The sequence below is a fragment of the Alternaria ethzedia genome (genome assembly GCF_023757985.1).
Source record: "Alternaria ethzedia strain BMP 0044 chromosome Unknown scaffold_61, whole genome shotgun sequence".
Taxonomy (NCBI): Eukaryota; Fungi; Ascomycota; class Dothideomycetes; order Pleosporales; family Pleosporaceae; genus Alternaria; species Alternaria ethzedia.
The window spans coordinates 47,640-67,982 of NW_026056254.1; the positions used below are offsets into that span (position 1 = coordinate 47,640).

At 52.6% G+C, this 20,343-nt stretch overlaps 9 protein-coding genes across 9 annotated transcripts; 4 read left to right on the forward strand and 5 right to left on the reverse strand.

Moving 5' to 3' along the window:
* Positions 1–324: 324 nt before the first annotated feature.
* J4E87_010979 (uncharacterized protein) lies at positions 325–1,224 on the forward strand (the record flags this gene model as incomplete). The annotated part of the gene is made up of 1 exon (XM_049382547.1): positions 325–1,224. One exon carries the CDS (start codon positions 325–327, stop codon positions 1,222–1,224), a length of 900 nt encoding a protein of 299 aa, XP_049227723.1.
* Positions 1,225–1,293: 69 nt separating this feature from the next.
* On the reverse strand, positions 1,294–2,235 carry J4E87_010980 (uncharacterized protein; the record flags this gene model as incomplete). The annotated part of the gene is made up of 1 exon (XM_049382548.1): positions 1,294–2,235. One exon carries the CDS (start codon positions 2,233–2,235, stop codon positions 1,294–1,296), a length of 942 nt encoding a protein of 313 aa, XP_049227724.1.
* A 586-nt stretch (positions 2,236–2,821) lies between these two features.
* J4E87_010981 (uncharacterized protein) lies at positions 2,822–4,468 on the reverse strand (the record flags this gene model as incomplete). Its single annotated transcript, XM_049382549.1, has 1 exon — positions 2,822–4,468. The coding sequence occupies one exon, from the start codon at positions 4,466–4,468 to the stop codon at positions 2,822–2,824; it is 1,647 nt and encodes a 548-aa protein (XP_049227725.1).
* Positions 4,469–8,110: 3,642 nt separating this feature from the next.
* J4E87_010982 (uncharacterized protein) lies at positions 8,111–9,296 on the forward strand (the record flags this gene model as incomplete). Its single annotated transcript, XM_049382550.1, has 2 exons — positions 8,111–8,261; positions 8,344–9,296. 2 exons carry the CDS (start codon positions 8,111–8,113, stop codon positions 9,294–9,296), a joined length of 1,104 nt encoding a protein of 367 aa, XP_049227726.1.
* A 230-nt stretch (positions 9,297–9,526) lies between these two features.
* J4E87_010983 (uncharacterized protein) lies at positions 9,527–10,609 on the reverse strand (the record flags this gene model as incomplete). The annotated part of the gene is made up of 3 exons (XM_049382551.1): positions 9,527–10,081; positions 10,133–10,375; positions 10,604–10,609. The coding sequence occupies 3 exons, from the start codon at positions 10,607–10,609 to the stop codon at positions 9,527–9,529; spliced, it is 804 nt and encodes a 267-aa protein (XP_049227727.1).
* Positions 10,610–10,840: 231 nt separating this feature from the next.
* J4E87_010984 (uncharacterized protein) lies at positions 10,841–12,513 on the reverse strand (the record flags this gene model as incomplete). Its single annotated transcript, XM_049382552.1, has 4 exons — positions 10,841–11,380; positions 11,438–11,636; positions 11,913–11,941; positions 12,088–12,513. 4 exons carry the CDS (start codon positions 12,511–12,513, stop codon positions 10,841–10,843), a joined length of 1,194 nt encoding a protein of 397 aa, XP_049227728.1.
* A 543-nt stretch (positions 12,514–13,056) lies between these two features.
* Positions 13,057–14,455, reverse strand: J4E87_010985 (uncharacterized protein; the record flags this gene model as incomplete). The annotated part of the gene is made up of 2 exons (XM_049382553.1): positions 13,057–13,255; positions 13,308–14,455. The coding sequence occupies 2 exons, from the start codon at positions 14,453–14,455 to the stop codon at positions 13,057–13,059; spliced, it is 1,347 nt and encodes a 448-aa protein (XP_049227729.1).
* A 1,369-nt stretch (positions 14,456–15,824) lies between these two features.
* J4E87_010986 (uncharacterized protein) lies at positions 15,825–16,768 on the forward strand (the record flags this gene model as incomplete). Its single annotated transcript, XM_049382554.1, has 5 exons — positions 15,825–15,878; positions 15,935–16,288; positions 16,343–16,429; positions 16,479–16,569; positions 16,620–16,768. The coding sequence occupies 5 exons, from the start codon at positions 15,825–15,827 to the stop codon at positions 16,766–16,768; spliced, it is 735 nt and encodes a 244-aa protein (XP_049227730.1).
* A 1,365-nt stretch (positions 16,769–18,133) lies between these two features.
* On the forward strand, positions 18,134–19,621 carry J4E87_010987 (uncharacterized protein; the record flags this gene model as incomplete). The annotated part of the gene is made up of 1 exon (XM_049382555.1): positions 18,134–19,621. One exon carries the CDS (start codon positions 18,134–18,136, stop codon positions 19,619–19,621), a length of 1,488 nt encoding a protein of 495 aa, XP_049227731.1.
* Positions 19,622–20,343: the final 722 nt, after the last annotated feature.

Here is a 20,343-nt window from a genome sequence, read left to right on the forward strand (position 1 = left end):
GAGTCGAAGGTGTGAATTGTTGGAATCCAGGCTGCTTCACTGGAGTACCAAGAGTTGCAACGCCAACGATGACTCCCAGGTAGGAATCCCTAGCGAGCCACTCACAGCCATTGCATTTCAGAGGCGACCGATATGCGAAGAACTTAAAGAGACATCCTGGGCTTTTTGTGCAAGGGTCTGCTTCAGTCTGTGGCATTGTGGGGCGATGTTACCATGGTACCGCCAAAGTCTTCGTAAGCCTCCATCTTTTCCGACGTTTTCTCCCACACCGCTACAAGAACACCCCTGGGCATCGCCCTAACGCTACACAACAACCTCGCACCCATGCCTTCACTTACCAGAGCTATGGCAGATCGCAGATGGAAGTGCGTCTCAGCCAGTCGCTACGCCGTGCAAGTCTCGCTTTGCATGTTTGCAGTCTACCTTTCCAGCCTCATCGCGCAGACGTCCAGTCCTACGGCCATGATCTGGGGCAGTGCGCCATACATCGGCCTCATTGTCGCTTTCGGAACACGATTTGGCCCAGCCGATATGACTGCGTCGCAAACATACTGCGTCATCACTACAGTCATACTATTGTACCTCGACAAAGCCACGACCGCTATTGGCAAGACTGCGGAACCAAACTTCGAAGAGACTGGACTTCAGCACCGCGCTGTACACTTTGCGCTTGCCTTCTTCGTCCTTTCGGAGCTGGAATACCACCGACAATACTACGCTACCAAAAGCTTCCAGAAATCGGAAAAATCCTCGTGGCGTTCTTGGGTGGTTGATGCCGATCGTACGTTTAATGTCTCGAGACATCAAAGCGTATACTGGCATTTGGGATCTGTTAATGAAGTAGACAACAAAGAGTCTGAAGAATCATTCGCATCAACCTGCTACTACATCCTACGTGTGCTCCTCTTCGACAGCCTACCATTTCACTTAGTCGGTGGATGCTTTAATTACGCGATCAACAGCACGGTAAATCCGACCCCTGCGAATGGCCGCCTGGTCATGCAAATGATCGGAAACTTCAATGTCTTCTTCAATACAAAGACTATATGGGGCGTCTACTTGAACCTCTGGGTACTGTCCAGGGTCGTACGACAAGCCAACTTCATTACCGTTTGGGGCATCTTCCGAGTGTCATCTGGAGCTCTTGGCTGGTGGAACAGGAAGCGAGTAAATGTGTCTCACGAACATTACGAGAAGTCGCAGGGTGGACAACAACAGAGATGAATATGTGCGGACCATTTCAGGATAGTGTAGTAGTAATGCTAATTCATTGGAGTCTAATTGCCACGTCTTTTACTGCAACAACATCTTCATAACATCAGCAGGCGTCCTCTTCGGCGCCGCAATCTCCAGCACCTCCTTGCTTGTCGTTTCCGCCTTCGCCTCGCCATTCCACGCCGATTGCGGAGCACGCTTGATAGAACCTATCACGTTCTTTGCCTGGTTCGACGCAGCGACCATGTCGTCTACGAAAGACAGATCCTTGAACTTGACGTCCTCAACCTTGGTGCCAATGTGCTTCTCGACCATTGCTACAACCTCATCACCCGTGATGTCCTCCGGGCCATTGAGGACATACCTGCGCTTGTTGTGCGCAGAAGTGTCTTCCTGGAGTAGGAGATGCGCAGCAAAGACACCAACGTCATGGGGATCAATGACGCCGACCGGTCCATCAGCGCTCGCCATCGTGCGCAATGTGTGTTGTTTTCCGCCGTTGCGAACGGCCTTGATCAGCTCAGCAGCGGGCATAAGCCAGAAAGTCGTGAACACGTTTGGCTGCAGTGATGTCCAGTGCATACTTTCATATGCGGGTGAGTCCAGCATGGCCTCAATGGCCCAGTGCGTACGTGGGTAGTAGGCAGGGCAGTCTGGCTTCACATTCGCGGCTGTTGTGGAGATGCGCACAACGTACTTGACGCCAGCGTCACGGGCTGCAAGGTGGAATGTCGATTCTTCGGCGAATTGGTTGGGCTCGTTGTGTGAGGCTATGAATGCGCGTGCGACATTGTGTTCGCGTAGCCAGTCCGCGGTGATCTCGACCCAGGTGTATTCGACAATTTCGACATGGGGATATTTGGCGAGTGCCTTTGCCGAGGAGCTGTTTGCAGATCGTGTAATGGCGAGGATGCGATAGTTGGAGAATGTCTTGCTGGATTTGATGAGGTTCGAGAGGGTCTCAACAACACTGCGGCCAGTGTTGCCTGTGGCGCCGACGACTAGGAATGAAGAAGCCATGATCAGGACGGTGAAAATAAAGACGATTGAGTTCGAGGAATTTGTTTCAGTGCAGGCTGATGATACATGTTAATCGATCGAGGTATCTTCCTTTTGTACAAAGTTGCGGAGTGTCGACCGACTCCGGAGTGTCACTAGCTGCGGAGTGCAACCAGCTGTTGAGCGCTGCGCGTTACATCACGCACCCGGATTTTGTCCGAAGACTGGCCAATCAGCTAAGCGCGGAGTGGAAACCGTTAGCATGATGTGGCGGGCGCTAGAAGAAGGTGCGTACCTCGCGCGACGACCATCCAACACAGAAAAAAAGAAAACGCGGAAGCGGAACAAGCAGAACAGCAGCAATTGCGGGTTTGTTAGTTATTGAATGTCGGAACAAGCAGAAACCAAAATCGCATTAGTACTACTCCACGAGGAGATCCTACACATAACGTCCAACCTCCAAATGACACTGCGCCATCTGATGCGCACTTATATAACAGTATGAAAATACAAAGGCCAACTCAGTACCCATAGGCTACCGTCTGTCCATGCATCTGGAAAGCGGTTGCTGCGCTGAACGACTTGATGTCTCCACGGAACCTTCCACCTACTCTGCCTCTTCCTCGTCGCTATAGTTCTCGTCAACCACGATCTGACGAGTAGCATGCGTCTCTTCAATTATCGTAGTCTGCTCGACTGCAGTCTGTTCGATTAGACGACCTTGAGCAGCCTCAGCTGCGGAGTCTTCGAGCGCGGCTGAGACCATCTGCTGTTCGGCGTCGTCATAGTCTTCCTCTTCCATCTCTTCGTCTTGCTCAGCATCGTCGTCTTCAAATATCACCGATGAAGAATCATCGCCATCGTCATCGTTGTAGGCGCCGGCCAGGACTAGGAGATCCTCTTCGTCCTCGTCAAGCGCGGGCTGCTCAGCATATGGGGGAAACACCTTGGTCTTCGACTTCTTAGCAGGCCGCTCTTGGTCTCCAGAGTCTTCCGAACCATGGCGCTTGCGAACCAGAGGGCTACCGAACGCATCTTCACTTTCCGATTCCTCCACGGCAGCCTGCGATTTCTTCTTGTTCAACGGCTTCTTCTTGGCTGGCTTCTTAGGCTTACCACCCTCGTCGTCGCCATCGTTGCCGTCGTGGGTGTTGTCGTACTCCTTTAGTAGAGCCTTGTCCGGCTTCCCAAAGGCGGCCACCAAGCGCCCCGACGCTTCGAGTGCCTTGGCTTCAGGCGAAGGGTCGCCGCGCCATCTTACATTCGGTGGGTCTTCGCCACGATCGTAGCATGGTTTGTACGATGTGTACTGGTAGCGAGTGCTCTCTACTGTCCGACCATCAGAGAGTTTCCCGAAAGGAGTGGCTTCCCTGAAGTCCTTGCCCTTGAAGCGATCGTTGTGAAGCTCAGTCAACTCCCAAATGGATGCGTCGGGATTGTCCCGCATGAGGGAAGCCAGATATTCTCGCTCGATTTCCGACCACGGTGGATCAATGGTCACGCGATCAATACCCTGGTAACGGCGGTCGTTAAGAGCCTTGACAGTTTGCTTGTCATTCCAGTCTTTTGGTACCTTGTTATAGCAGTAGATGACCGGCTCTCTCTTGTGGGATGTAGGTTCGTTCTTATCCTTCAACCGCATGTCCATGAGCGGGATGGCAAGTAAGTCTTCTTGGTTCTTATCCTGAGGGAGCTGATCGACGTTGTCTGGCTCAACCTGGAAATTGTGCTTTGTGTCGCGCGAACCGCGCTTGTACCGGAAGCCACGATTCTCCCACATGGGAGGCTCAGTCTGACCCATGCTCTCGCGGGCGGAAGGCTGTTTAGGGCTGGGCCGAGGATCACCTGACACAGGCTTTGCACCCCAGAACTTGCTCCATTGGTCCGTCGGAGGAATGACTATACTATGGGTGTAAGAATCGAAGCCTTCTCCGACGGGCGGCTTTTTTGGCTTGGCCTTTGGCTCCGTGGCGGCGGGTTCCTTAGGTGTTGCGGTCTTCCTGGGCTTCTTCGGGCTAGCGGTTTTTGCGCCCTTCCTGGGTTTCGGGGTAGGAGCGGCCTCTTCTGATTCTGACTCGTCCTCATCTGGAGGTCCTCCTTCCTGCTCTTCGATGGGCGCGGCAGCATCAGAGGCACTGGATTCGTCGTTCGCACTCGCAGACGCCGCTTCAAAACTAACAGCCTTCTTCGCTTTCCTCGGTGTTTTGGGAGTCACACTCTGCCCGAGCTTCGAGCCGGCGGGCTGCTTTGACATTTCGGGATGAGGCAGTTGCGTATCGGTGTGTTGGATCGAGCCAGGTGGTGGAGTAGTTGTATCGAAAGCACAGATAGGTTCCAAGAGCAATTGGATGGGGTCGCGTGTAAAGTTGTTGAGTCGGGTGGCAGAGGAGGGAGCGAAAACCTTGCTTTGCGGGGTGGGAATGGCGCAATGGTAGAGAGTTGACGCGCGTCTGGATTGGGAAGACATAATTGCAGTGGGAGACGGGGCGCAATAAGTAGGAGGACGGGGCGCGGCCATTGTAAGGCTACGCGTGAAAGGTCGTTCTGGGGCGTGAGGAGGGCGCTTTGACATCTAGATCGCACAGTGTAGAAATACATCTTGCGCGTTTGGTGTCCTTTGAAAGTGAACGAAAGTTGTGCGCGGATCAACAAAGCCAGCAACAGTGTAAGCAAGCCCGCCCGACAATGTCCCAGGCAGACAAAGGTAAAAGGGTACGACAATTTCTCCTCGCGCGCGCTCAACTAGGTCCTTCTATCGACGTCTTTCGAATGATGTGGTCATCTCGGTCGCTTCTCTTCACTATGCGGATAGTGTCCACGTAATTTGCGCGCAAGAAACCTTCTCAGCCAAGTACATGTGACTGACCTGAGAGTACCTGACGCACAATGCCACATAGCGACGTGACCATGTGAAAGCTCATCGCTTGGCGGTGCCTGCGATACCGCATTGCTAAGGCAACGCGAGGGAATGGTCGCGCTCCGCTGTCGCATGAGGTGAATGCTGCGCACATCTCCCGCGACCTGGGACTTTCGATGTACCACAACCAGTCGGTTCGATTTCTCGTTAAGAGTATTGAAGCCGGGCAGTAGAGTCATTGTGTGGATCAATGAACTATATCGCAAAAACTTGGCTCGTGAATCCTGTGATCTCGCTTTCTGCTTCCTCACGCAAGCGACCACCTGGGCATCCTCGAACTTTACCTACGTCTCGCAGCGAAGCGTTGAAGCGCGGCGCCATACCTTTGGCTCAGGACTGACATATGAATGAAGAATTGGTAAGGCACGCAAATGGCCGTACGATAACGAAGTGTATATGCTGCTGCCGTGCAGCACATAAGGTCGGGGGATGGCAGCTTGGAAAAAGGTGAAAGTGTGAAAATGGAGGAACTTTGCATAACCACAGATTTTTGATCGTCTGTTTCGTAGCAGCGCAAGCGATTGAACGGCTTGGTCTAAATGAGAAAGCCGTAGTCGGCAATTGTGGCGACAGAGACAGCTATGGACAGGAAAGGGGACGGGACGTCGGGAGGTTTGCCAATCGATAAGATTGTCCTAGCGCCTTGGCATACGTAATGACAGCTAACTCGTGATCACGACTGCTGCGAGCCTCAGCTAGCTCAATCACTTTGATGTTGAGGTGTATTAAAAGCCTTCACACTGATTTAACATTTTTTCGGGCTTTGCGTACATTGCATTCACCACTATCCCATCGAATCTGACGATCATTAGACGCTCACGGCAATCGGCGGAGTTGCCTGATGCCGATGCGCTCACATAGCACGTCACGATCATCACGTCTTCATGAGCCGGAAGGCGCAATACGCTTGTTCGAGCAGCGGATCATGACATTCAACCAGAGTGGTAGTCTATCTCGTGTCGCGGAATTCATAGTGAACGGTGAAGTGATTGCGACGGCGTACCAAGAGTACTAGAAGACGCCGAGTAGGTTGAAATTGAAATGGTAATTAGACATTATAACACCGGACACATCCAGCCAACATTCATGCATCCCAAACGGTGCGTACACCATTAGAAATCTACATCTGCCTCATAGTTCTCAGTCTCCACTTAAGGCCATGTTGAGCTCTCCGAATGGCGTGGCGATTAGCCAGGCCCATGCTGGGCGCAAGAGCAGAGCGGGATGTATCAGGACCAGCCCGACGCTCGACTGTCACTCCTTGATAGCCAATAAGGAGAGTGCCTGCACTGAAGCAGGTGTGTCAATTGTGACGAGACAGATCGACTGTGTCAACGTCATTGACCTTCCTCTCAACCAACCACTCTTCCACGCGGGCCTCGGGTTCCCGAGCCGCGATCGATATCGACACAGCGGGACAGCCGACTAGCGGCTGCGGCTGGCGGCTTCAATGGTCCATGTCATAACACGGGTCGCGGGTTGGCGGTAGCTCGGTGTGCAATCTATGCATCTGCTTTTGAGTTGAGGCTTGCCGGGCTGAGCGCATTCAGGATGCGATTCCCTATAGTTGATGCTGCCTGACGATGCTTGTTCGATCCGGGAATGAGATTGTGGTGGCCATAGCGCATGGCTTTGAAGGGCGGCCCGGGTCGATGGGGACAGGACAGCGACTAGTGCGTGCGACTATGCGAACGCTTGTACCTGCATGACGATATCATGTTTTGTTTTCAGAGACTGGCGTCGCTCGCACGGCTGCTGCTGCGTTGGGAGAAGCTGGAGAACCGCCGGTACAATGTCCTCACTCTGCCGAATAGAGTGGAGTCGCTTGGTAGTCCATCGTCAGGGAATGTGGATGGAACTTCGGGTGTAGCTCGCTCGCGATGCTGGAGATGCTCTTCGTCCATGCGCAAAAGGTCCGCTTCGAACTGCTCCATCACAGTGAGAGCAGGCGCAAACTCAGGGCTCAAGAAGTTCTGGAGTGGCGGAGGAACGGCCTCCTGGCTCGCAGAGTAGAGTAGTTGGGGCCTCATGTTGATGAAGGGGCGAAGATGTCGAAGAGGTTGAGGATGTTGATGCGATGTGTTGCAGTGGATGAGATGCTGGCTTCTTTCCAGAGGGTCGCGTCGCGTTTATATCACAGTATCGCATGTCGTCATGCTCTCTTCCCATCCCACACGCGCTAAGTCGCGTGGCAGCTCCAATATCGTACCTGAACCCCACGAGCCGTGCGCAGTTTCAATACAATAATAAAATAAGACGTTCCGGAACGATCGCATGTCATTTTTCCCGATCGCATGTTATCTTCCGATCTAGTGGTCACCAGCATCGTCATGGCCTTGTTCCAGACGGTACCCCTGAGACTTCCCGCTTTCCGGGGTCGATCGATCGTAGCGCGTCATCAGGGATGCTGCATCATCTGGCAAGATCCAGGTTTCACCCTAGCAGACAGCACCGTGCGCGATGTGCAAAAATTGAAGATTGAAGTTGTCGGTGGCTTCTTCCATGCGCTCTTGAATCTCGTGAGAAAGGTCGTGGTGTTGTAGGCTGGCATCGGCTCGCGCTTTCCGACAACACCCTGCCTACCTCGGCTCATCGGGCGAAGACGGCCAATGCGGTGACGCTCCTCACGAACACCTCGATGACCAGCCGTGAGCACCCTATCGTCATCGCAACGACACATAGAAATAATGCCCATCCCCACACCTTTCGGCGGTTTTCTGCCCGCTGCTCGAGATCCACCATCTGCATTTCTTGCAGCTTACATAGCAAATCCAGGCCTTAAGTAGACGATACTGCCCGGGATGCCCACCCCACCCTTCTCCCAAGACCGCCGAGACTGGCTGAGCGAAATTTCTGGACTGTTTTCCCAGCGCAAACCCAAAGACATTAAGAACACGACATCTACGTCAACTGTAAACCTTCGATTTGGCAACCCAAAAGCTTTCGACTCTGTTTCAACTTTCAGTTCGAGATCTCGAGATGACGCCTCCACAAAAGATCAAGCAATGGCTCACGGGCCAGGACGGGCTCGATAAGCTCAGGATGGGCGAGGCGGATTGCCCGGCTCCTGGCGAAGACGAGGTGTTGGTTGAAGTCCATTCCGTGAGTCTGAACTACAGGGATACCGAAGGTACGTACAGTGGGATGTGGTCACACCTACTTTTGTGGCAGGGTCCAGACGGCCATTTGAACAACGCTAAATACGTGGACAGTCGCCATGGGCCTCTACAACCACCACAAGTCCGTAGAACATCCCCCCGCTATTGTCCCATGCAGCGACATGTGCGGTGTAGTTGTTGCGGTTGGCCCAGTCTCCAACAACACTTCCGACCCCTACAAGAACCCAGCTTTCCAGCTCAAGGAAGGCGACCGGGTCATCAGTACATTTGCGCCGAAGCATCTCAGCGGTCAAATCAAGGCCTCAGACATCGCGGGTGGCCTAGGCGGACCTGCCCCTGGAGTGTTGACGCAGTACCGTGTGTTCCCCACGTATGGCGTTGTCAAGATTCCAGATTATCTATCCGATGACGAAGCGGCTTGCTTGCCAATCGCAGCTGTAACCGCCTGGATGAGCTTGAATTGTATGCGACCAAATGGCGAGATCATTGGACCGGGTGAAAAGGTCCTGTGCCAGGGTACTGGCGGTGTAAGCATCTCAGCAGCCCAGATCGCATCCGCAGCAGGCGCAGATGCCATCGTCACATCTTCCTCCGACGAGAAGCTCCAGCGCGCATCCAAGCTTGGCGCAAAGACAACCATCAACTACCGCAACACTCCCGACTGGGAGAACGCAGTCCTTTCTGCTACCTCCGACGAAGGCGCTGACATCATCATCGAAGTCGGCGGTGCGCAAACGCTCCGCAAGTCATTCGAGTGCGTACGCTTTGGTGGTCTGATATCCTGCATTGGCTACCTATCCGGCAAGCAAGATGAGGCTGGCGACAGGACGAACACAAACTTGTTGTGCTTGAAGAGAAATGTCACACTCAAGGGCATTGTGAACGGTCCTAGGACTGAGCTCGAGAGAATGCTCGAGTTCTACGACGAGAAGAAGATCAAGCCGGTAGTTGACCGTGTTTGGAAGTTCGAAGAGGCGGATCAAGCGATCAAGTACCTTTTCAGCGGAGGTCACTTTGGAAAGGTTGTCATCAAGGTGAAGGAGTAGACGGTATCATAGGTGCGTAGTGGATCAAAATACACCATGATCAAACATCCAACATTTTGTCACATCACCCAGTCCATCCAATGTCATTGTGCATCGTCTTGAAGTCTCATGGAAAGTTATTCCAATTGCGCAGCATTGTTTTCTACTTGAAAGCTAGTAGTCGCAGCTTGTATGATAATGTGAACAAAGATCGCTCATTGTCTGTAGTATGGTCACCGCCACATCTCGAACTAAGCCGAAGACTGAGCGCGCCGCTCAGCATCAACGCTCGCGCCCCACTTCCGGAAGGCTTTAGTAAAACGCTTCGTTTCCTCAATAGCCTCTTCGTACTCGTCAGCAACAACAAGTCCCTCATACCACGACCGCTCCGTCTCAGCCAGCACAAGACGCCACTCCTTGCCCTCCGCCAGCGCCCAAGCCAGACCATGAACACCCAGACGAAGTAACCACAAAGCAGCAGAGATCTTGAACCCCCACAACTCGTAGTTCTCTCGGTCCGCCGTAGGCCAGTTCTCTTCGTGGTCCATTACAGCTTCAATGACGCTGTAGAGACCTTCCTGGAAATGGAAGGGGAGGCGGTGCAGACAATGCATGATGTTGCTGATGTTATCCTGGAAGGGTTTGCTGTCGTTGGACCACTCCCAGGCGCAGTTTGCGAGGGTCTCAAGACCGGCGATGAGTGAGAGGCAAGCATCGCATTTGAATGTGCTACTGCAGGTCTTGAGGCATTCGGCGGGGCGGAGGTGATACCGGCAGGTCTCGACGGCGGTGACGTGCTTTTCGCCCTGTATCATGTCAGTTGGAAGGCTTCAACGGCCAAGGAGGGTAGTGCTGACCTTCTCGAAAAGACTGTCTTCAGTCCGGGTGATCTTGATAATCTCGGTCCAGACATCTTTCGCAGCAGTGGAAGAAGGTGCGAATGCCTCTGGGTAGTCGCCAGGGGATACGAGGACGAAGTCGTCCGTATCTTCAACGTCGTCGGTGATACTTGCAGCGCCCTTGCTACTGACGCTATCATCAGTCTCTGGTATTTTGGAAGAAGGCATATTCGTCGCGAGTATGATTTGGTTGGTATTATACTTTATGAAGAAAGTTGAGGTGTTGACCGAATCAGGGCGCGGAGCTGTGAGTGACGTTTTATATAGCACAAGAGGAGGAGAATTCAGCTAGGGAGTGTCATTCAGCAAGTGGGTCTGGAAGAGGTCCATGGACTGAGAGCTTTCTTCCAGAAGGAGAAGGGTGCGGTGAATGTCTGCATCGCACTCTCTCGCAATGCGCAAATGACCAGATCAGGGACTCATTCGTACAGACATTCAGGCTTCAGCGGAAGAACGCCATCAATCGTACTCGAAGAATATATGCTTGGGAGTATCCTTGTTGGCTACAAGCTACAGCAATTATTCGAACGCAAGCTGACTTCCAAACAAAGGTAAAACTTGATCCTACACGCTTCGTCGACTAAGGCAAACATGAAGACCAAATATCGAACTTGACCAGCGCCAGGAAGCACATGTGTGCCCTGGCCTGGAAGTCCCATCGATCCTTCAGTCGTCATCTTCAGTTCGACCCTTCTTAGCAAACATCCCCGCCGCGCCCCTCCCCCACATCGTCACCTCCGCAGCAACCCGCCTCAACTCCATCTTCTTCTCTTCATACTCCACTTTACCCTCATTCACCACAATCCACGCCTCCTCCGCCCCCAACAAAATCTGCATCTCGCTTTTCCCCTCCACCCTCCCCAGCATTAGCCCCTCAGGCCCAATCTTTAGCGCCCAGATCACCACCGAGATCTCGAACTCCTCGTCTCTAACAAGCTCACGCTCGAGATTCATCCAGTCGTCTGTATCGAGAATAATGGAAAGAACGATGGAGAGACTGAGCTGGTGTCGCGGCTCTAGCATGTGCAAGTATTCCGCGACGAAAGAAGGTTTAGTAGGATTGTCGGATAAGATCTCGGAGCAGATGCGTAGGGTGTCGAGTCCATCGATGATTGCATTCGATGTTAGGCTTGGATGGGGTCGCGATTTTGTTTCGATGGCGAGGATTTTGGCGTAGTAGGCGATGATGTCTTGTGCGCTTTTGTCCTAGACGGAAGCGTTAGTATGCATGATTGAGCTTTGAAGGGGCGCTTGTATGCTTACTTCGATGGTTTTAGCAGTCTCGTCGCGAACGAACACGTAGCTGCCATCAGGGTGCCGAGGCAGAGTATCGTTGGGGAGGGCGACGACTTTCTTTCCGTCGACGAGCTGGGTGAAGTCTTCTTGGCTGTTGTCGTCGTTCATGTGAGATTTCGTTAGGCGCGGCATGATGGTCACCCTCTTGTTAAGAACAGTGTAGACTCTGTATGTATTAGCGGAGTTGAGTTACTATGTGTGGTAGAGATCCCAGTGTTGTTCCTAGGCCGGCCATCGCTTTGGTACATGATAGCAAGTAGGTCAGTGCATGGGGCGCGATTCAATGCCAAGATGATGCGATATGCAGTATACGACTCAGCTTTCTCTTCCATGAACGACCCTTCTAAACCATGACGTTAGGTTGTGCCTACGTCCGTGCTCGCCACTGTAGGGGGGCAGCGAGAAACAGTACAATACATGATAGACTACGCGCCACTCATACCTCCCGCTCCTCTTGAACTCGGTTATTTGCTATTCGTCTCGCATGCCGGGCTTTCTCCGCCACGAATCTCTGCTCAATCCTGCAAGATCAAGCCCGTAGATCGAGCGTAGAAACAGTGATAACACAGTCTGTTCTCATCAGCAACTTGATGCGTGGTTATCGAATTTTGACTTACCTTCACAATTTCTGGCAGAATTTCTGGCAGATCTTCTGCATCATCCTTGCCGCCATCACCTTGAGTACCGGAAGTTTTCTTCTCCGCCGTTCCCTTGACAAACCCCTTTCTCACACCACCATTCTGCTCTTCCATTTTGCCAGCTTCGCTCTTGGAGTCTACATCGCCCTTCTCTTCACGCTCTGAAAGCTCACAGTCCGAATTCGAGCCTTCGGCGACGGAAGATTCCACGTCAGTGTAGGAATGGTAGTCAGCTTCGACGAACACGTAGCTGTCTTCCATTTCTTGATCTTCGGCGACCTCTTCGTCCACGGTGACGATGTCGGTGTCGGGTGAAATTCCACAGGTGCCTTCGCTGGGCTTGATGATGGCGCGATCTTTGTCACTGTTGTCGTTGCTACCGACATCTTGCTCGGTAGAAGACATGGCTTAGGTCGTGTATGGAAGGAGAGTCTGATCTGTTGGCGATCGCTGTGTAGTCTTTTGTGACCGCGAGTTGAGTGACTGCGCTGTCGTTGAGTGACAGTGTGAACACTTCTATGCTAGTGTAGCCGCGTATATATGCGCCTTGAGGGTTCTATACCAGATCGCGCCACTAAGGCGACATTCAACCCTCTTTCACTCATGTCACTAAGAAAGGCTGCGATCCGCATGAAAGCGACCCAAGCTTCATTATATCAACATTCCATCAGCAATTGCTTGTCCTTCGAAGGCAAATGAAGCCCGAGTGAAGCAAGCAGGCCTTCGATAAACGGCAAATATGACAAGCCACTCACGATGATCGCATCGCCGACGAGACCAGAATAATACTACTCTCGTATGAATGGGAGAGATCAGAAGACCAAGGACCCAATCGTTGTCGTTAATGATAGTGAATGAATAAGATCATATAGCGTGGAGTCCATGAAGCCTCAGTAGATTTGCCACGTGTGATGTCGGAAAAGGTTGATTGTGATTGCTTCTTAACGATCATAACTTTGATGCTGCTCCCTCCTCATATTCACTCAACTCTTTCTTATCGCAATCTCTTGGACTTTCACCAAACTCCTTACCCTTGCGACACGACAGTTCTTCGGCGCTCTTCCACTTCCAGGCCGTATCTTTCTCCTCACCGTTGCCCTTACCACTGAGTACGTTGCACATGTATGCGCCGGCGACGGGGAGGAATCTGAGGGGATGATTAGCATTGCGTCCGTGAAATGAAGGGTAAAGTAACCTACTTGTACGAGTGAAAGCTACCGCCAACGGCGAGGTACAAGTTGGCGAGCTTTTCATGTGGATGTCGACACATTAGCCAGTCTTCAGTTGGTGTAACGGCGTCGTAGCAAATTCGCCATCGATCTGGCCGTTTGCTGCGTGTCCAATCTGGCATAGCACCGTGCATGATTTGTGCGCTTTCACGCTTGAGTCTCTCAGGGACATCGTTCTGGTTTCTTCGAGATGGCATAGTGATTTTATGACCGGAAGGGGTCGTAACCGTGTTGATGATTTCTGTCTTGATGTCGTTGATCTTCAGCGTTCGGTTCGGTTGCGAGGGTGGGATGATGTCGACCTCTCCGCCAATGACGATTACAGGTACTGTTTCGTCGATCATGCTCTGAGTGTCTTGTTCGTTCAGTGTATAGTAAGCAGAGACCCGTCCTACAGCGGTGATCTGGCGCTCGATGCGGTCTTGTTCCTGGATTTTCAAAGCATCCTCGATCGGCGACATCAGGGAGCTGGTCCATGCTCCTGCTGCCAACACGATCTTGTCGGCTTTCAGAATTTGACCATCTCTCAGCTTTACACCTGCTAGGCTGCGTTGGTCGGCGCTCAGCAATAAATCTTGCACGTCTCCAGTCACCCTCTTGACTCCTAGCTCCAATGCAACCTTCGTGAAGCTTTGTGTTGCTTTTTCCGCGTCGCACCAGCCGGCTTCGCGATTGAAGTAGCCCTTTCCATATTCTGCAGCCTTGATGCCTTTCGTCACAGCGTACTTGTCCAACTCTTGCGGTTCTAGGTCGCGCGTGTAGTCGCCCCCTCTTTCAACGAATGTTTTTCTAATCGCGTCGCCAAAAGTACCGTTCTTTTTGTCTAACACGACCCAACCGGTTTTGTGGAAATGCCCCTGTACTGCTATGCTCCAGAACCAAAAATGAATGGCTTCATTGGCAAGATTGCAGTAAAGATGTGACTCGTAGTCGGTACGAATAATGCGATTAGTGTCGATGGCTGCCGCTTGCTTTTGTTTTAGGGGTGTATTGCTATCCCACCGGTCGACGATGGTAATCCGAGATGGATCTTTGTACTGTTTGCCCAAATGATAGGCAGTAGACGCGCCAAAGGTACCAGCGCCTATGATAAGTACTGTAGGCTCGCTGCTTGCCATATTGAACGAATAGTGATCAAAAGTCGTAAAGCTCTCAATGATGTCCAGGATAATGGTGAGGCTTCCTGGATGGTAGATGAGACTGCTTGCGCTAGTGCTGCGGGGTCTTTTGCGGATCCGATGCCCCAGCTTGCCCGAAAACGTGCATTGGCTCGCGCGATCGGGAAGGAACTCACGATGCCCAGGTACAACGCGTTCCGAACATGACGTATCAACACAAAAGCGGGCGCGTGCGAATGAGCCCTATTCTGTCCAAAGTTGCGCTGCTTTGACAAGTGACATTCTGGAGCCCCGGTTGGGCTTTGGCAATGATCGCAGTCGATGCGGGATGCGCGAAGCTTGCTTGGAGACCGGCGTTCGCGTCGCGACGTCGCGCGTATTCAGTGTCGCGGCAGGTGCAAGGACGACCGTCGCGAACAAGGTTTACGCGTTGTACTTGAATGTCGCATCAATTGCATCGCCTCGAGAATGCATTTTAGTGGTTGAGACCAGCTCAAAGAGTACGTCGCGATGGCGTAGAGGCATGGTGGCACATCGGTCGTGGAAAGTCGCTAACTAAAGCTGGAGTGTCATCGCTCTTTCCGAATAATACAGCTCACTTCCAACACTCAACACCATCCATCACGCGCGTGCTTGTCAGTAGTAGCGGCGCACATCGCGCATACCAATGGCAGCAGTTCAACACGAACGGATTTGTTCTCTACATGTTCGACCCGTTTGCTGCGGCAGTTTTATTTGATCGTGCTCCACGCTCTCCAACCAGTCTCTTACATGTATGGGCATCATTCACTCATCAATAGGTATTCATGACTCCCGAAAAGTCACTTTCGATAATACGCATGCGCTGCGATAACACGATAAGAGAGAAAGAACTGGTGATGGCAAGAGATATGGAGTAAGCCAGGGGCTGACCGCAGAGCTGGACTAGCCGGTTGCATCATCGGCAACGTGTCGAAGATGTCAAACGTTTAGCCTGGAGGCCTTACTCGGTTTCAGTTCTGGATATTCACTACCGACGAAGGATTCACGGTCCTACACCTGTTCTTCCAATGTAGAGGCTGCTTGCGAGATGCATTTCCAGGAATGGTTAGCGCTGGCTGTCTCGGCTAACCTTCCGTGTCAGACTCGAAGTGTCTTTGGATTCAAGTACGAACACAACGCAGAGCTATTGCGCAGCAGAAGACAAGACCCAAATTCAATATCACTTCTGGAATTGAACACAGAAAGCATCTGAGGAGCTTCAGTGAGACCAAGTTTTCACGCATCAATCTCAGATTCGCCACTGCACGATAGCACTTTAGTGGCTCCTTCGGCAAGCCCCACCATCGAGCGTAGAATGCAGATTCAGCAACTCTCAACCAACACCACGATGTCTCCCAAGATTCATATCGTGCGCCATGCGCAAGGAGAACACAACGCGACCGTATGTCCCATATCATAAAGAAGAACCTCGAACCCAAAAAGACTAACTGGCCGCAGCGCAATTACAGCATTCGCGATGCTGTGCTGACAGAAAAAGGCAAAGAACAATGTCGCACGCTTAGCTCGGCGTTCAAATATCATGAGGAAATAGACATAGTATTTGCGTCGCCGCTACGACGAACGATTCAGACTGCGTCACTGAGTTTTGGCCCTGTGCTCGCGCGGAAAGAGGTGCCGTTCGTGCTGTTGCCAGCCTTGCAAGAAGTCAGCAATATTGGATGTGATGTCGGAATTGCAGATATAGCAGATGACGTCCACGCATTCCTACCGAAGCTGTTCGCAGAGGGTGAGCTCGATTTTGACATCAGCAAAGTTGATGCATCAGCGGTGACAGCGGGCTGGAACTCCAAGGTTAGTCGATCTCCCGGTTTGACATCAGCATGCATGCTTACTAACGTCTCGCAGGAAGACTATTGGGCGTACGAGAAGCGCGCCATCTCGAAGCGCGCTTCTGATCTGAGGAACTGGCTGTACCAAAGGCCCGAAGCGCAGGTAAAGCTGCCGTTAGTTTCCTCTTAACAGCGGTTTGCTAATGGAACAGGTCCTGGTCGTCACTCATGGCGCATTTGCACACTTCCTCACCGAGGACTGGGAAGTCGAAGACCCCATGGTGGGCACAGCGTGGAAGAATTGTCGGTACATCTCTATATTTAGTCTGCAGTATGAGCTAACTCTACTATAGGTGAACATCGCGTGTTTACCTTTACACCTGAGTCCACGGCGGAAGACGCCCACGTGGGTGAAACATGGGAGAGCAGGCGAAGCAGAGGTGCCCAAGAAGTCGAGAAAGACCCGCATGTAGTGGATGAGTTTCTCAAGACGGCGGCGTAGTTGAGTAGTAGTGTACAAAGGCCGCGGCCTCAGGTAGCTTCCGACAACGGCTGTGGCATGCCGTTCCGTCCGTTGTCCAAGAGCCGGAGGGTCCACGAATAGCCAATACCCGATGTGTTTACTGTAGTAACTTGCCCGAGTACAATTGCGCCCTTTGATCGACGGATTCTCCCTTCGCTCCTAATCTGGAGTACCACGGCTGTTCGGCAAGCGCGCCATGATGGCGCAACATCCCACGGTGCCCGGTGCCCCCTGAGGCTTTTGGGATCCTGGGGTAGATGGTAGCCGTGTCCAAGCAATCACATTCACCCCCCATATCATTGGGCGGCGCAAAGTTCGGCAATGCACTCCACAAAACCCTGGATCAAAGATAAGCCACGGTCACGCCGCGCCTGCTATGACCCTTCGAGCAGCCAAGCTGCAGTGCGGCCAGACCAAATCACCGAGCGGTGCGTCGTGCATTACCGCGCTGGGTGTAGTTGACGGGACGCATCGGAGCAGCCTTAGTCAGAGTTTTGCGCCCCGGTACCTGTTCGGTTAATCTATCAAGCCCCGCCGAGGCCCGGGATGGCGCGGCCCTAAATGCTTGTCGCCGCCCCCATGCAGCCAAACCAGCCCTACGCGACGCCTCTGTCGTCGTCACCATCCAGTGCAGACGCTTATCCCCAGCTTACAGGTTGTCGCGTGAGCACCGCAGCTCTCTTATCTCCAGAACCGCATGCATGGTTCGCTCTGATGTCACCTAGCACGGATCCAGGCGATGTCACATCAAGCACGTCCCCAAACTCACCACTAAAACACGTAAAAAAGAGAAAATTTTACGTCAACTGCGACACACCATGTGGACCGCGTCATTAACGACGCCACTAAAGGGCAACGCTGCTGGCTGCACGCACCAAGCTCTGGTACGATGCGAGCAATAGACCGAAGTTCGCTAAGGCCCTCGATAGCCAGCTTTCGGTCAACATCGGTCGCCCAGCATGCTGGGAGCGCGCGGGGGAAGGCCGCTTGGAACATTCTATTACACATGCAGAACATGCGGAGAGATAAGACGTGTTGATATAAGAAACAAGAACAGCCGCTGGCCTTAGAAACGGTTATTCCTGCGTGCCGCTGCTAATTCACACTACCTTCTCACCGGTCCCACGGTACGTCACAGACAGTCGATATCACGCGCAGCCGTCTTCCCGATTCCGACGACTGGACTTGTGACCTACACTGCTACTGCTGTTCTTGGGTACCGGCCAAACTAGCTCGTCAGCAGGCGCCAAACACCAAAAAGTCGCGAGTGCCCTTCAGCTTCCGACTTGACCACGACTCCACCCCACCGTTATTTTTGAAAAATTCATATTTGCATTTTCCAAGATGCAGGAAGTACCGCACGCCCACGGGCTCACGACGGGCAACCCTGAGCCACAATACGCCTCCAACGGCGTCAACACTGGCGTTCCCGCGCGGCACTACGCTGCTGCACCGCCGACCTACCGTCTGGACGACCTTTCGTCTGAGGGCAAGAAGAGCGACCCCGAGCTCATGATGCCCGTCGACAAGACTGCCACCGTCCAGGAAGGATCGGAGAAGTTCCACCGTCTCGGATGGAAGCAACTCACAGTCTGCCTGATTGTCGAAGCTATTGCGCTTGGTTCTCTCAGTATTCCTAGCGCGTTCGCTACTCTCGGAATGGTCCCCGGTGTCATCATGTGCGTCGGTCTTGGACTCGTCGCAATCTACACATCGTACGTTGTCGGTCAGGTCAAGATGCGCTACCCGCATGTCAACCACTACTCTGATGCCGTCGAAATCATCTGGGGTAAATTCGGAAAGGAACTCACTGGTGTCATGTTCGCACTCTTCCTCATCTTGCTGGTCGGATCGCACGCGCTTACCGGAACAATTGCCTTCATCAACATCATCGGAAACTACACCACCTGCGCGCTCGTATGGGGTGTAGTATCCATGATCATCTTGCTGGTTCTTGCTCTGCCACCCACGTTCCACGACTTCGCTTTCCTGGGCTACATCGACTTTATTAGTATCATCGCCGCCATCTTGCTCACCATCATCGCAACTGGTATCCAGGCGCACGATGCTCCTGGCGGATTGAGCGCAGTCAACTGGTCCGCGTGGCCTCAACCCGGAACTTCGTTCTACGAAGCTTTCCTAGCGACCACCAACATTATCTTCGCCTACTCCTTCGCCGTCTGCCAATTCTCCTTCATGTCGGAGATGCACACTCCCAAAGACTATGTCAAGTCCATCTGGGCCCTCGGCCTGATTGAGATCTTCATCTACACCATGACTGGTGCTCTCATCTACGCTTTCGTCGGCCAGGAGGTCAAGTCGCCTGCTCTTCTCTCCGCCGGTAACACCGTCTCCCGCATCGCCTTCGGTATCGCGCTCCCTGTCATCTTCATCTCCGGATCCATCAACGGCACCGTCGTCTGCCGCTACATCATGGACCGCATCTTCCCCACTTCGCCCATCCGCTTCGTCAAGGACGTCAAGGGCTGGGGTGTCTGGGTCGGACTTATCACCGTTGTCACCGTCATCGGATGGATCATCGCCGAGGCTATCCCCTTCTTCAACGCCCTCCTCGGTCTCATCTCCTCCCTCTTCATCTCCGGATTCACATTCTACTGGCCCGCACTCTTCTGGTTCCAGCTCGTCAAGGAGGGCAAGTGGAACGCCAACGCCAAGAACATCTCCTTGAGCATCCTCAACTCCATTGTCTTCGTCATTGGACTTGTGGTTCTCGGTGCCGGTACCTACGCGTCCGTCGAGGATATCATCACACAGTACAACTCCGGTGCTGTACGAAGTCCCTTCACGTGCTCTGCCCAGTCTTACGCATAGTTGGGTGATGAGAACATGTATATATACCAAGAAGCCCTTGTATAGGCGCTTCGCTTATTACGACTTATGAGTCTAGCATCAGCATAGCGATGTCAAATCAAATTTCACATATTCAATCATCTTTTCTCATGTCCACAGTGTTTGCATCTCATCGATGCTATCCGGAAATGGATCCGCTCCACCTGCGCCGCGCCATCCCACCCAGGGAAAACACTCAACATTCACCTCTCAGAAGTCTACATTGGGTCGATCTTGGGATTTTTAACTGATGTATACAGCAAGGCACCTCAAGACTTTTCTTCCCCTGCCCGAGGCGGCGCCGATGTTTTGTTTACCCTGGCTAATAATTTGCGGAGTAGATCAGTGGGAAAGAGACTATCTACAGAAGACATCACAAGTAGGGAATCACCGAGAAGAATGATGCGCGCGCTTTTCCTTTCACTCCACTATACAAACAGCGCTCCTTTGTGTTTTCACTCCAAGGCTTTCACGGTAGTGTTTGCGCACTAGTACGAATAGAGACTAGTGCCGCGGATGACGCAGCCCAGACGTGCTGCTGCGCACCTGCTCAGGTGATAAACTTTGGTACGTATACCTAGGAACCGCTCACCTCCGGAATACGCAACAGTCATTTCACTCACGGCCACAGTCGCAACCAGCATTACTATGGAGGACATAAGATCTACGCTCTCTACACTTCGCCTTGGGCCCAATCCCACACA